We start from the raw sequence: 15,000 nt of genomic DNA, 5'->3' as shown, positions 1-15,000 counted from the left end.
TATCCACGCCCTGCCCTTGCCCTGACCACGCCCTGAACTTGCTCTGACCTTGCCCTGACCACACTCTGACCACGCCCTCCCACAAGTTCCACACACTCTTCTGAGGAGTGCTGTTGTTTCTTGTCTCTTGTGTGCACCAAACACACTGCACCCCAACACACTGCACATGGGTGGACTAATGCACTGAGGACTTTGAGAAAAGAAATGCACTCAGCCCACCACCAGCCTCTGTGTGTGACAGAACATGACAGTGACATGTTACCGATAACGTGACTATAACGCCCTCACCGCACACCTGGTGGTCACCTGTTTACTGAGGAAGGAGAATGACTGTAGACTCCGCCCCTGGTGCAAGCCTAGTTTCCACTCACGTGTGTCGTGTGACAAAGAAGCCCTTTTGTTAGCCCTTCCGATGCCCGAGTAGAACACAAAAAACAACGCATTAAAAATGTGGCATTGCTTAAGAATTACCACGGAGGAAGGTACTTTACCGTGTTTTATTTTTCAAAAGAGAAAAAGCAATGACTTTGTGTGTAAATATTGTAAATAGAGCATTTACAGTTTTGTACTGTGATCTATGGTGTTGTAGAGCATGTACAGTTTTGTACTGTGATCTATGGTGTTGTTTAACTTTATGGTGTCTCTACGGTTCTGTGGCTGCATTCTGACAGCAGCTGCCTGTGTTCTGTCGGGACACAGGTGAGCTCATATGAGTGGTCTGTGTTCTGTCGGGACACAGGTGAGCTCATATGAGTGGTCTGTGTTCTGTTGGGACACAGGTGAGCTCATATGAGTGGTCTGTGTTCTGTTGGGACACAGGTGAGCTCATATGAGTGGTCTGTGTTCTGTCGGGACACAGGTGAGCTCATATGAGTGGTCTGTGTTCTGTTGGGACACAGGTGAGCTCATATGAGTGGTCTGTGTTCTGTTGGGACACAGGTGAGCTCATATGAGTGGTCTGTGTTCTGTTGGGACACAGGTGAGCTCATATGAGTGGTCTGTGTTCTGTTGGGACACAGGTGAGCTCATATGAGTGGTCTGTGTTCTCTTGGGACACAGGTGAGCTCATATGAGTGGTCTGTGTTCTGTCGGGACACAGGTGAGCTCATATGAGTGGTCTGTGTTCTCTTGGGACACAGGTGAGCACATATTAGTGATCGGTGTACTGTTGGGACACAGGTAAGCTCATATCAGCTACACTTTTGTCAGTTTGAAACAATAAATGTGATATATTTTTATACACATGCTTGTTTACTGTTTTTCTGGAGCACTGAAATACAAAAGGTCAAGTAATGTGTTCTGGAAATTCACACATTTCTGCAAAAATGTAATAAGAGAACATTCAACAGGTATTTGGATCCAGTTCCCTCTCAGCAGACACAGGAGAGCGCATACATGCACGCACACACACACACACACACTCTCACACACACACACACACACACACTGACGCGTACAGAAACAGTAACACCTTTTGTGTAAGTTGTACTCTTTTTTTGTGTGTGTGTGTATGCGCATGTATGCATGCTGGCAGTGTTAGTGTGTATGTCCATAAAGCAAAAAAAACAGGTGTAACCTGTTCATGTTCTCTGAGGGAATAAATTGAGTTGAAGCGCCCTCTAGTGGACGTGCGGTGGAAGGAATGGGCGTGTGCAGCATAGAGACTGCAGCGCATTGCAGAGCTGTGTGTTTGTGACAGGGGCGGGGCCTGTTGCCATAGCGCAGAGCCGTTGCTCTTATCAGCAGAGGGCTCCCCACGCCCCGCCCAGCTCTGGGAAGCTTATCTAAGGCAGGGTGTATCTCCTCTGCACAGCGAGGCTCTCCACAGCCCCCTCAGCTGATACAGAAGAGGCCACCATGCCAGGGATTCCCTCCTACGTGCGAGTGTGTGTGTGAGTGTGAGTGTGTGTGTGTGTGTAAGTGTGTTTGAGCATGTGTGAGTGTGTGTGTGAGCGAGTGTGTGTGTGTGTGTGTGTGTGAGTGTGAGTGCGTGTGTGTGTGTGAGTGAGTGTGTGTGAGTGCGTGTGTGTAAGTGTGTTTGAGCACGTGTGAGTGTGTCTGTTTGAGTGTGTGTGTGTGTGTGAGTGAGTGTGTGTATGTGTGTAAGCACGTGTGTGAATGTGAGCGAGTCTGCGTGTGTGAGTGTGAGCGAGTCTGCATCTATGTATGTGTGTGTGTGAGTGTGTGTGTGTGTGTGAGCGTGTGTGTGTGTGAGCGAGTGTGAGTGTGTGAGCGTGCGTGTGTGAGCGAGTGTGTATGTGTGTGTGTGTGTGTGTGTGAGCGTGCAGGTGTGTGTGTGAGTGTGTGCGTGTGTGTGTGTGTGAGCGAGTGTGTATGTGTGTGTGTGTGTGTGAGCGAGTGTGCATGTGTGTGTGTGAGTGTGTGAGTGTGTGTAAGCGAGTGTGTATGTGTGTGTGTGTGTGTGTGTGTGTGAGTGTGTGTGAGCGAGTGTGCATGTGTGTGTGTGAGTGTGTGAGTGTGTGTGAGCGAGTGTGCGTGTGAGTGTGTGTGAGCGTGCGTGTGTCCCATAATTACTCATTGCATCATTTACACATTATGACTTCATGGAAAATTCCACTGCATGTTTGGGTTATTTTTGCTGTTTGTGTGATTTTGTTTCGGAGCGTAAAGTTGTTTGTAACTTGTGAGCCAGTGATTATTTAACCCTGTACATGGCGCAGAAATTAACCCTGCCAAAAGTGAAAGGGAGAGTGTTATTATAACAGCTCTGGTGGTCAGTCAGTGATACAGTGTCAGTGTTGTGCCTCTATTGGTCAGTGGTGCAGCAAGTCAGTGATGTTGCTCTATTGATCAGTAATGCAGTGTGTCTGTGTTATGACTCTATTGGTCAGTAATATAGTCTGTTAGTGTCGTGGCTCTATCGGTCAGTGATACAGTGAGTCAGTGATGCAAGATAAAGTTAAACAGCTGTTTAACAAAGCAGGATATCTCCTGCAGTGCACATTCCAATACAGTGACGTACACACCTGACGGCAGAAACACCTGACCGAGGTCAGCTAAAATTCAACCGACCAGTAGCGACAGAATTAGCTTCTGTTCTCAGGCAACCTTAACCACTGCTGAGCTTGATGAGTGCCTCTCCCAATCTTGTACCTGAGCTCGAGCCCTCTGCTCCAATTATGTGCATCTGGGGGCGGGGCTCCGCCGGCCGTCCGCCCTCCTCTCCTGCTCTTCCGCGACTCCAGATTGGGAGGCAGTACAACAAGCGCGTGTGACATCCGCATAACTGCCCCGAGACCGGGAACGGGGGCCATTGGAGTAAACATAACACGCATAAATCTGAGGAACTGGTCTCTACACGCGCAGGTAAACGCATTATGTATGTATTGACGCCGTTCACGGGTTTTCATGGCTAGTTTCCCGCGGGTTGACAGCTGTCTTTTCATCTGAGTCTGTGTCAGGGACGATATGGATAGAAAGCGGGTTATGGTGCAGAAATCTACTGCCATGAAAATACTGGTCGATAAATGTGTACCTTTCTGTCTGACCGCTTTCTGTAAATCGCCTTTTGGGCTCTGAAATGCCTCTTCGTTTTAACGGCTCGTTCGGGGTTGGAGTCGCTGATAACTCAGCTGGTAGTGAGCCTCAGTCGGTTAGACCAACTTGTGGCATTGGCATTAGCGCGTGAAGTTAAATAAGGAGCCGGCTGATAAAGAAGGCTCCGGCTGGTTCTCGTGCGCGTTGACGCTATCATGTAACTACGCGGCTGTACGGTGGCGGGAGTCTCCGCCAGAACATACAGACTCTTTCAGTACCGTCACCCTGGCGGATAAGGATAAGAGGCGTACGGACGGTCTCTGTTTGGAGGGACATCCGTCAGCCCCGTCATCACATGTCGATATTCCGCAGACTACATACTTATTTTGAATGTGTCATGCAGATTGCTATATTTTTGTGAACTTGGTTTTTTTAAATATTGATATATTGTGCATTGCTGTTAGATCATTTGAATCGTTATCGCCGGCACGAGTGATCGGAAAAAAGCCCAAGACTTCGTTTCTATATTCGTGCCGCATGTCCACGGGTTTAAAGTGCTTCTCTGTTCGGTAAGTTTCTGGGCATAGGAAAAGACGCAGACCGCACCTTCCCTGGCTGGCCGTCAGTGTGTGTGCGGACTAGCTTCTCTCTGTGAAATGGACTCTACAGCACACCGCGAGACAGGAGACCGTGTCTGTCCGCGCTCCACGCCTGCACGAGAGGCACTGCAGAATTGCGCTCCCTCGCGCTCCCCCTTCGTTTTGGCGAGGTCCGGAGGGATGGGGGTTGATCCTGCTCTTCCGCGTCAGGCTTTGCGGAGGGATACCTTGCGCGCCATGGCCCGTTTTGTGCTATCATAAACTTTGCGGTTTTTATTGAAGAGTATATTTCGGTTCATCAAAAACAAAATTCCCCGGCGTCTCCAAATTTCCTTAACTTCGCTTTATTAGCATCATTTTAGACTCGACAGCTTTTCCAAAACAAGGCAAGGCAGGCAAAAATAAGAGCTGCATCTGCACAGCTGGCTCCAGACTGTAAACATCATCGTGACAAAAAACTCACTTTAACGATTTACAGGTTGGTCATTGAGCTTACACTTTCAGCCAAAGCCACTTTCGACAGCACCATAAGAGCAAGACATTTAAACAATCTCAAAGCAAAACTGGTTTGACCTGCTCCAATCTTTTACTGCTTGTCGGCACTGAGTATGCATGGAAATACGAGTGCTTCGTTACACATTGAATGTAATATGGTAAAGACCTGACATAGTTTGTTTATTTATCCTGTAAGTGTCCACAAATAAATATGTTCTGTTAATAACTGCCCTGCAACACTCACATGAGTCAGGTTATGTATGTTATCTGATCTGGGAAATTATAGGCCTATTTGTGGGAATTACCTGGAAGTGCTGTTTCTCACCATTTACAGGAGCCAGAGAATGTAAATAATCTGATATGCCCCTGGACAGGTGTCTGTAAGGCTGATAAACACAGGTGTTAGTCTGAGGCAAACTGCAGGATGGACAATGTGAAAGGCTGATGGGAAATGAAGTAAAAACATGGTGCTTGTTCTACAGAAGGAACGTGAGTGTTTGAGTGGGGGGTGCTGACTTTGAAGCCACACACTACAGTGTCCTGAAAATTCTGGTCTACTCAGCTGTAGATTTTGGTCTGTGCAGCTGTAGGTGCTGGTCTGTGCAGCTGTATGTGCTGCTCTGTGCAGCTGTAGGTGCTGCTCTGTGCAGCTGTAGATGCTGGTCTGTGCAGCTGTAGATGCTATTCTGTGCAGCTGTAGATGCTGGTCTGTGCAGCTGTATGTGCTGATCTGTGCAGCTGTATGTGCTGGTCTGTGCAGCTGTAGATGCTGGTCTGTACAGCTGTATGTGCTGCTCTGTGCAGCTGTAGATGCTGGTCTGTGCAGCTAGAGATGCTGATCTGTGCAGCTGTAGGTGCTGCTCTGTGCAGCTGTATGTGCTGGTTTGTGCAGCTGTAGATGCAGGTCTGTGCAGCTAGAGATGCAGATCTGTGCAGCTGTATGTGCTGGTTTGTGCAGCTGTAGGTGCTGCTCTGTGCAGCTGTAGATGCTGGTTTGTGCAGCTAGAGATGCTGATCTGTGCAGCTGTATGTGCTGATCTGTGCAGCTGTAGGTGCTGCTCTGTGCAGCTGTATGTGCTGGTTTGTGCAGCTGTAGATGCTGGTCTGTGCAGCTAGAGATGCTGATCTGTGCAGCTGTATGTGCTGGTTTGTGCAGCTGTATGTGCTGGTTTGTGCAGCTGTAGGTGCTGCTTTGTGCAGCTGTAGATGCTGGTTTGTGGGATAGGCCTAGTGCGCACACTCCCTCACACACACACACAAACACACTAAGCCCTGACACACTAACAATATCACACTCTCGGCATAACAATATCACACTCTCAGCGTAACAATATCACATTTCAAGTTAGCAAAATCACACATTATTTTTAGGCTCCAGAGAAACGGCTCATGGTGTAACATTTCCAGCAGTCAGCGCAGGAGGGCTGTGTGTATGCGTATGCCCATGAGTCATGTCCACAAAGTCTGACCTGAAGCCTGATATTCAGCTCTCTCCACCCCTCAGGCCTGTCCTCCTGAAGCTGAGACACAGTCTAACCCAGCACAGACATCGTCTAACCCAGCACAGACACAGTCTAACCCAGCACAAACACAGTCTAAACCAGCACAGACATCGTCTAACCCAGCACAGACACGGTCTAACCAAGCACAGACACAGTCTAAACCAGCTCAGACATCGTCTGACCCAGCACAAATTCAGTCTAACCCAGCACAGACACAGTCTAAACCAGCACAAATGAAGTCTAACCCAGCACATCCCAGTCTATACCAGTGCAGACAATCTAAACCAGCAGGGACACAAACACAGTATAACCCAGCACAGACACAATCTAAACCAGCACAAACACAGTCTAACCCAGCACAGACAATTCTATGCGTTTTCTGCCTCCATTTTGCTGACCTCTCTTTGTCCTCTTGCCCCCCTTACCCTGCTCATGGACATGCTCTCCATGGACACACCCACCCCTGGACACGCCCACCCTTGGATACACCCTCTATGGTGATGTGTGGTGAGTATCCTTGAGTCCCCTCAGTGTGGTCAGTTATCCACATGTTTGTGTGAGCAGTGTGTGAGACATTTGCTCTGACTGAGGTCACAGGTCACAGGTTAAATGTCACTGCTCAGAAGTCTGGTTGGTGACAGGTATGGTGAGATCACCAATTCTTTCTACGCTTCCTTCCTCTCTCCTTCTTTATCCCTTCTTCATCTTTCTTCCATTATGTCTTCCTCCCAGCCCTCTGTCTTTCTCCCCTTTGCTCTCTCCTTCCCTCCATCTCTGTGAGGTCACATGCATGTTTCAGATCTTTTAGGGATAGATGACCCCTCTCCCTGATTGGTAGGGTCTGTTCATCCCAGTGCCCTGCCCCAGCCTTGCCCCGCTGTAGTGCACCCTCCTACTGAACACCCGACGGTGTGCAAACGCGTCTCTGCCACCTTTGGCTCTGGATGCTGCAGGAAGTGACACGGTTCAGTCGAGGTTCTGGGAATATCAGATCTGCAGAGCAGGAACTCACAGTCTTCATTTATAGCTCCACATTTCTGCAAGTAGCAGCAGATGTGAGAGGGGGGTTATTTTTAGATCTCAGAGACAGGTCATGAAAAATGTATCATCTGTGAGACGGGGCTGCAGCACAGGGGCTGCTGGAGGATTTCCTCCTTGTTTGGTTATTCCGTGTGCAGATGTGCTGCAGATGTAAGGCTGCCTCTGTGTCCGTAACATGCTCAGTGTCTGTGACATAGTCAGTGTCTGTGACATGCTCAGGGTCTGTGACATATTCAGTGTCTGTGACATGGTCAGTAATATGCTCAGTGTCTGTGACATGGTCAGTATTATGGTCAGTGTCTGTGACATGGTCAGTGTCCGTAACATGCTCAGTGTCAGTGACATGCTGAGTGTCTGTGACATGGTCAGTGATATGGTCAGTGTCTGTGACATGGTCAGGGTCTGTGACATGCTCAGTGTCAGTGACATGCTGAGTGTCTGTGACATGGTCAGTGATATGCTCAGTGTCAGTGACATGCTGAGTGTCTGTGACATGGTCAGTGATATGGTCAGTGTCTGTGACATGCTCAGTGTCTGTGACATGGTCAGGGTCTGTGACATACTCAGTGTCTGTGACATGGTCAGTGTCTGTGACATACTCAGTGTCTGTGACATGCTCAGTGTCTGTGACATGGTCAGTGTCTGTGACATACTCAGTGTCTGTGACATGCTCAGTGTCTGTGACATGGTTAGTGTCTGTGACATACTCAGTGTCTGTGACATGCTCAGTGTCTGTGACATGGTCAGTGTCTGTGACATACTCAGTGACATGGTCAGTGTCTGTGACGTGCTCAGTGTCTGTGACATGCTTACTGACATGCTCAGGGTCTGTGACATGGTCAGGGTCTGTGACATATTCAGTGTCTGTGACATGCTTACTGACATGCTCAGGGTCTGTGACATGGTCAGGGTCTGTGACGTGCTCAGTGTCTGTGACATGCTTACTGACATGCTCAGGGTCTGTGACATATTCAGGTGGTCACATGAGGAGCTCAGAAGCTGGTTTCTACCTTTTGGTGCCTTGGGACACCTTAATTTGACGATATCTAAAATACAATGTAAAAATAAAATTGATTGATTCAACAATTGATCCATCAACACTGTGTTTTACAGACTTTTATCTACATTGATACGTTTCGGTAAAATCCTGAGCTTTGTAGCATCTGCCTGTATAAATGATCACTGTACCCCACTGTAACTTTGTGGGCTGGCGGTGGGGGGGGGGGGGGGGCAGAGCGTTTATCTCACAGGCGCAGATGTCCCTCGGCAGGGCGGGACGTGCACTGAAATAACGCGCAAAACTCACAGAGCTCACAGAGCTACAGCACAGAGCTCACAAAGCTACAGCCCAGAACTCACAGCCCAGAGCTCACAGAGCTCACAGAGCTACAGCACAGAGCTCACAGAGCTCACAGCCCAGAACTCACAGAGCTACAGCACAGAACTCTCAGAGCTACAGCACAGAGCTCACAAAGCTACAGCCCAGAACTCACAGAGCTCACAGCCCAGAACTCACAGCCCAGAGCTCACAGAGCTACAGCACAGAGCTCACATAGCTCACAGCCCAGAGCTCACAGAGCTACAGCACAGAGCTCACATAGCTCACAGCCCAGAACTCACAGAGCTACAGCACAGAGCTCACAGCCCAGAGCTCACAGAGCTACAGCACAGAGCTCACAGAGCTACAGCACAGAGCTCACATAGCTCACAGCCCAGAACTCACAGCCCGGAGCTAACAGAGCTAGTAGAGCTAACAGCCCAGAGCTCACAGCTCAGTGCTCACAGCCTGTTTGGCAAGGGCATGACTACAGAGGGCTGTAAGTTTAGCTCTGTTTAGTTTCCAGCTTTTATCTCTGCCTCCAGCACTCAGGCCCTCCTCCACGTCAGCTGGGCCTGCAGTTCTTCGTCTTGCCACCAGGGGGCAGCAGAGGCCTGGGACGGGAAATGGGTGGACAGGTGGCTGCGGGCTCCCCGGGGATTAATGGAAGATCGCTGTGGAAACAGGAGCCATGGGGGAGATGAAGAGGAGGCCTTTCTGGGGCCTGTACAGGCCTCATTCTGGGATTTCACTTGAGAATTCAAAAAATAAATAATTTTAATTTTCACGGGGGGCAGCCTGCCCAAAAGATCTCTTCGGTGCTTTAAGAGACACAGCTGCGTGTTAAGGCACACGGCGCACGCTGAACAGAAGCTGAGCTGTCGTGCCGGTGTGGGTCATGTGACCTGAGGGTGCCAGTCGCAGTGGCAGGGGGTGGGACGGGGGGGTGGGAATAGCAGCCCACCCTCATGAATAGTTTATGTGGTTATTTGGCGTGCATTAATATTTATGGGCTGCAACTCCCAGTCTGTGTGTGTGTGTGTGTGTGTGCTGTTTTATATAGACATGCCCTGTACCGCAGTGTGTACACGGTCCTTTACACGCACACACACACACACACATGCACACACACACACGCACACGCACACAGACACACACACACACACACACACGCACACACACACACACACACACAGACACAGACACACACACATGCACACAGACACATGCACACACACACACATGCACACGCACACACACACAGACACACACACACACGCACACACACACACACAGACACACACACACACACACACACACAGACACACACGCACACACACACACTCACACACAGTCTTGTAAGTGCTTCCTGTGGCTTTATTTTTGGGTTTTTGTTAAATAGGATTTTGGAATCGGTGCTCTACTCTTTACAGCCCCTCAGACTGAAGCCTGACAGCCTAGCTGGGGCATTTAGGGGCAGAAGCACTGAGGGGCTAGGGCATTTAGGGGCAGAATCACTGAGGGGCTGGTACACATGCTGAGCAAGCAGACTCTCTCTCCCTCACTCTCTCAGCCCCTCTATCTCTCCCTCTATCTCTTCATTATTCTCTGCTATTCCCTTATCTCTCTTCATCTCCCCCCTGGTCCCTCTCTCTCTTTTGAATTCTCTCTCCCTCTCTCACATGAGTAGCTGTGAATGATGGGAGATTGTTGAGCACGCTTGGCTGGAGTTTCAGTGATGAAAACTTGCTGATGCTTCACAGGGAACAGTGTCTAAGGTCAGCCTCAGCTCCTCAGCAACAGTATCATCAGCAGGCCAGTAGGGGGCAGAAGAGCATGCCTCCGGTTACTGTGCAGTAATTTGAAATGCAGGATAAAGCCTCAGATGGGGGGGGGGGGGTATTTATTGGATTACTGGGTTAGCTGGGTAACTGCACAGAGTAAAACCCTGAACAGCTCCTTTTACTTCAGTTCAGGTTTCAGATTTTGGTTGCTTCTGGGTTTTTCTCAGTTATTGCAGTTATCCAGCTAACATAGTGATCCTGCTTTGTGAAATACACCCGACACTTCCATTTAGTGGGCTTCTGTTAGTGTTGTTTAGTGTGTTTGTGTGGTTCAGTTAGCTTTGGCTTGTGTTGTTTAGTTAGCTGCTTGTGTCCAGCCTATAGGAGGGGAGCTCAGGCTGACAGGAGCCAATAGGAGGGGAGCTGCTCCAGATCTGGGGGTCCAGCTGCACTGTGCAACTGGGGGGTGGGGGGTGGGGTGGGGTCATGGCCAAACAAAGAGAGAGAAGAGAAGGGGGGGGGGGTGTGATGTCATCTGTGACATAAATAAGGCCATGTGCTCAGCTGTGCCCTGCCCAGTGTCACTGTGTGTGTCTGGGGTGTGTGTGTGTGTGTGTGTGTGAGTGCGTGTGTCACTGTGTGTGTGTGTGTGTGTTTGTCTGTGCCTGTGTGTGGGGTGTGTATGTTTGTTACTTCCTCATTGCACTGCACACCTGCTCCTGCATGGGGAGATGGGGGTTTCTAGGCGACCAGAGTCACTGGGGGGGGGGGTGGGGGGGGGGCTGTATTTTATCAAGCCCGCCCCAGACAGGGTGTGGCAGCATTGCTGCTCACTCATGGTTAGCCTAACGCTGTGGTTTTATAATTTATTAAAATATTCTTAACTACAGAAATTTACAGAGTACAGAGAGAAGTACAAAGTGCTGCACAGTGCTAATTTAATATTTCATCATACATTTCCCCAAAGAGATGCACAACTCTCATCTGTACAGTCTGTACATATCCTTCTCTAGCGCATGGCAGTTATCAATAAGTGTCCATTAATTATGTTTATTATCTTTGAATCATGTATGATTCCTTAACTGAAGACAGGGCAGACTGGCGCTTCATGTGGAGTGGAGTGGATAGTCATGCAGAGACCCAGAAACTATCATGAGGAATGCATTTGTGTGTGTGGGTGTGTATGTGCATGTCTGTATGTGGGTGTGGGTGTGTATGTGCATGCCTGTATGTGTGTGTGGGTGTGTATGTGCATGCCTGTATGTGTGTGTGGGTGTGTATGTGCATGCCTGTATGTGTGTGTGGGTGTGTATGTGCATGCCTGTATGTGTGTGTGGGTGTGTATGTGCATGCCTGTATGTGTGTGTGGGAGTGTATGTGCATGCCTGTATGTGTGTGTGGGTGTGTATGTGTATGCCTGTATGTGTGTGTGGGTGTGTATGTGCATGCCTGTATGTGTGTGTAGCCTGACCTTTCATCCACTGGTCTTTTTATTCATTTTTATTTTGAACATTGGAGCAGTTTCCCCGCCAGTGGCACTGATGCTTGTGCTTTTCCACGCCAGATTTGGCTCTTAAATTGTAACTTTTCAACCTACTGCGCAGATAATGCGTTTACATGCGTTTATTTCCCAGCAGCGTATTTCCCAGCAGCACTAAAAAGTAGTGACATCAACTACTAGGGGCGACATAGCTCAGGAGGTAAGAGCAGTTGTCTGGCAGTCAGAGGGTTGCTGGTTTGATCCCCCCGCTCTGGGGCATGTCGAAGTGTGCAAGACTCCTAGCCCCTGATTGCTCCCAACGAGCTGATTGATACCTTGCATGGCAGCCTTTCGCCGTTGGTGTGTGGGTGAATGAGAGGCATCAATTGTAAAGCGCTTTGTATGAAAGCGCTATATAAATACAGTCCATTTACCATTTGACAATGTCAAACCGCGTTCTCGAGTGTTGACATTGCACGCGGATTGTGGCACTTTGTTTCGCAGCTGTAGCCTTGGCGCTTCCGAGGGAACGACAGTCCTCTTTGCTGTGATTGGACAATACCGTCGACTGCGCTTCTCCTATTTGTCTGTTCTTTAAACAAAGTTCCCTCATTGCATAGGTAGCCCCGCCTTTTTACTAGGATCTTGAAACGCCAGTTTAAAAAAGGAGACATACACATGTGTCTGTAACACTGTATTTACTAAATTCGTGCGGCATATTGCCTCTGAATCGCGCTCTGCGCTGAGGATTTCTTTTCCCATTGATGGTAGAAAGAGAAAAGGTAAGCGCACTTAAGACCGTGTTCTTTGATTTAATGTCCTGTGCATCGGAGACGCTTCGAAATCAGGGAAGGGGATTTGCGTTAGATTTTTTTTTTTTTTTGAACATTCGGCGCCATTTTCGTACAGGGACCATTTAAATACTTTGAATCTGGACCATCCACAACAAGGTCCAATACATAATCAAAGGGGATGTTGGTGAAGGGTCAGACCAAACTGGGAGATGAGACTGGCTACTTCAGTGCTAGCTCGTTAGCAATGGTGGGGGAAGAAGATTTGAGCGTCTATTGCGTGGCAACATAAACCTGAAATTACCTCTTAGGCAGACATCAAAACGGTGTCCCACGGATTGACAAGTTGCATTTTAACTATTCACACCGTAGTATCAGAGACGTATTTTTGAAATGCGGTTATTTTCGTAAAACGGCATAGTATAGCAGTTTCTCCACGCTTGAAAAGAGCGTTTGTGTGCGAGGCGCTCACCAGCGAAGACGTCAAAACAAACATAATGGACACCGCGAAACAGCGCGCGGCGGACACCGCCGGAGGATGCGGCAGCTTTCTCCGTGCGCGTTATTTCTGTAGCTGCTTTCAACTTGAAGATAGTATTTTAGTTATATTTATCAGGTTAAGACAGGTGTGTGGATGCGCTAGCGCTTCATTGTTTCATTTCGGTGATTTAAGTTGTGGTTTCGTGCGATGCTGTACTTCAAGGTGTCCTAATGGAAAAAACTGCCGTGAGCTATGCTATTTGTCAAATTGGAAATGCCGCCTTTTAAGCTTCTGCTACTTTTTTATTAGTGCATTAGAGGACTGTCACGTCAACGCTTTCATTTAGTGGCATCTTTTCATCACGGTGAGTATACAAGTCCATGTTTCCATGTTTCATCCATTTCATAATTGTTAGGGTACCGCGAGATGGACTGTTTGGGGACGTGTCTGTACATAGCTTTCGTTCACATCTATGATTTTTGCAGGAATACGTGTTCGTAGTCTGGAATTTAATAAATTAGTGTCGCTTTTGTTCGGGTTAAGCCGATCCCATTGTCCGTGTCCCAGTTGCTGACTGTGACGGGGGGCGGGTGGGGGGATGCACTTTTGTGTTCCAACTTCGCTCAGGAAACGAGCATCAGTCGTGTTTTACAAAACAACCACGAAGTTCTAAAGATGCTTGAGGTTAACACAAACCGCCTCTGACAACTATGACTTCTAGGAACACACTGGATTATCAACCGACCATTAAAATCATAATTTCAAAACCTTTTAATGAGTGAGTTCCGTAAGCTGCTGGATGAACGTCCTCACAGTGGGGTCTTTGTGCTATTACAGGGACAACAGAAGAGCCTCCGTCGGTAAAACGACTCTTTGTGGACTTGAGTTTATGCATTTGGTCTGGCGTTTGTGTGCATTTGGTCTGGCGTTTGTGTGCATTTGGTCTGGTGTTTGTGTGCATTTGGTCTTGTGTTTGTGTGCATTTGGTCTGGTGTATGTGTGCATTTGGTCTGGTGTATGTGTGCATTTGTTCTGGTGTGTGTGTGCATTTGGTCTGGCGTTTGTGTGCATTTTGTAACTATATCTATAACAGAGTAAAAGGCGTGTGCATGAAAGTCAGATGTCAAATCAGATTTGTCCCTTCCTGAGATCACTGCTCCATTCAGAGGATTTTCTGAGGGACTTCCTGGATTGCGTCACACATTTACTTTCAGGACATGGTGCAGAATGCAAACTCGGCATTTTCCCCCCGTCCTCTTCAGTCGGAGATGTGAGGGTATCGCCGTGTGTGTGCCACAGTGCAGTGTGCGGGTTCTGGGCTGTGGCTCAGTGTGGGGTTGTGAGTGTGGCTCAGTGTGGGGTTGTCGGCGTGGCTCAGTGTGGGTATTGTGGGCGTGGCTCAGTGTGGGGGTTGTGGGTGTGGATCAGTGTGGGGTTGTGGCTGTGGCTCAGTGTGGGGTTGTGGGCGTGGCTCAGTGTGGGGTTGTGGGCGTGGCTCAGTGTGGGGTTGTGGGTGTGGCTCAGTGTGGGGTTGTGAGTGTGGCTCAGTGTGGGGTTGTGGGCTGTGGCTCAGTGTGGGATTGTGGGTGTGGCTCAGTGTGGGGGTTGTGAGTGTGGCTCAGTGTGGGGGTTGTGGGCGTGGCTCAGTGTGGGGTTGTGAGTGTGGCTCAGTGGGGTTGTGGGCGTGGCTCAGTGTGGGGTTGTGAGTGTGGCTCAGTGTGGGGGTTGTGGGCGTGGTTCAGTGTGGGGGTTGTGAGTGTGGCTCAGTGTGGGGGTTGTGGGCGTGGCTCAGTGTGGGGTTGTGAGTGTGGCTCAGTGTGGGGTTGTGGGCATGGTTCAGTGTGGGGTTGTGGGTGTGGCTCAGTGTGGGGTTGTGGGCGTGGCGCAACGTGGGAGTGTGTAGACCCCCAGCTGAGCTGCGCAGTCACTCTGCAGACCACCAGCCGAGCTGCGCAGTCACTCTGCAGACCCCCAGCCGAGCTGCGCAGTCACTCTGCAGACCCCCAGCCGA

General features: G+C 49.2%; 1 protein-coding gene across 17 annotated transcripts in view; it reads left to right on the top strand.

Annotated features, from left to right (window-relative positions):
• Window positions 1-3,200: 3,200 nt before the first annotated feature.
• Window positions 3,201-15,000, top strand: part of epb41b (erythrocyte membrane protein band 4.1b) — a 60,471-nt gene continuing 48,671 nt past the window's right edge. For 4 of the 17 annotated variants that reach the window (XM_035436384.1, XM_035436356.1, XM_035436313.1 and 1 more), the window contains exon 1: window positions 5,118-6,601. In XM_035436384.1, coding sequence (XP_035292275.1) covers window positions 6,328-6,601 — 274 coding nt within the window. In that variant the 5' untranslated portion in view covers window positions 5,118-6,327. Of the gene's footprint in view, window positions 3,328-5,115; window positions 6,602-12,278; window positions 12,500-15,000 lie in introns of those variants that run through there. The other 13 variants (XM_035436375.1, XM_035436347.1, XM_035436365.1 and 10 more) reach the window with 8 other exon arrangements.

Source organism: Anguilla anguilla, chromosome 1, assembly GCF_013347855.1.
Source record: "Anguilla anguilla isolate fAngAng1 chromosome 1, fAngAng1.pri, whole genome shotgun sequence".
NCBI lineage: Eukaryota > Metazoa > Chordata > Actinopteri > Anguilliformes > Anguillidae > Anguilla > Anguilla anguilla.
This window is presented reverse-complemented; position numbering and strand designations above follow the sequence as displayed.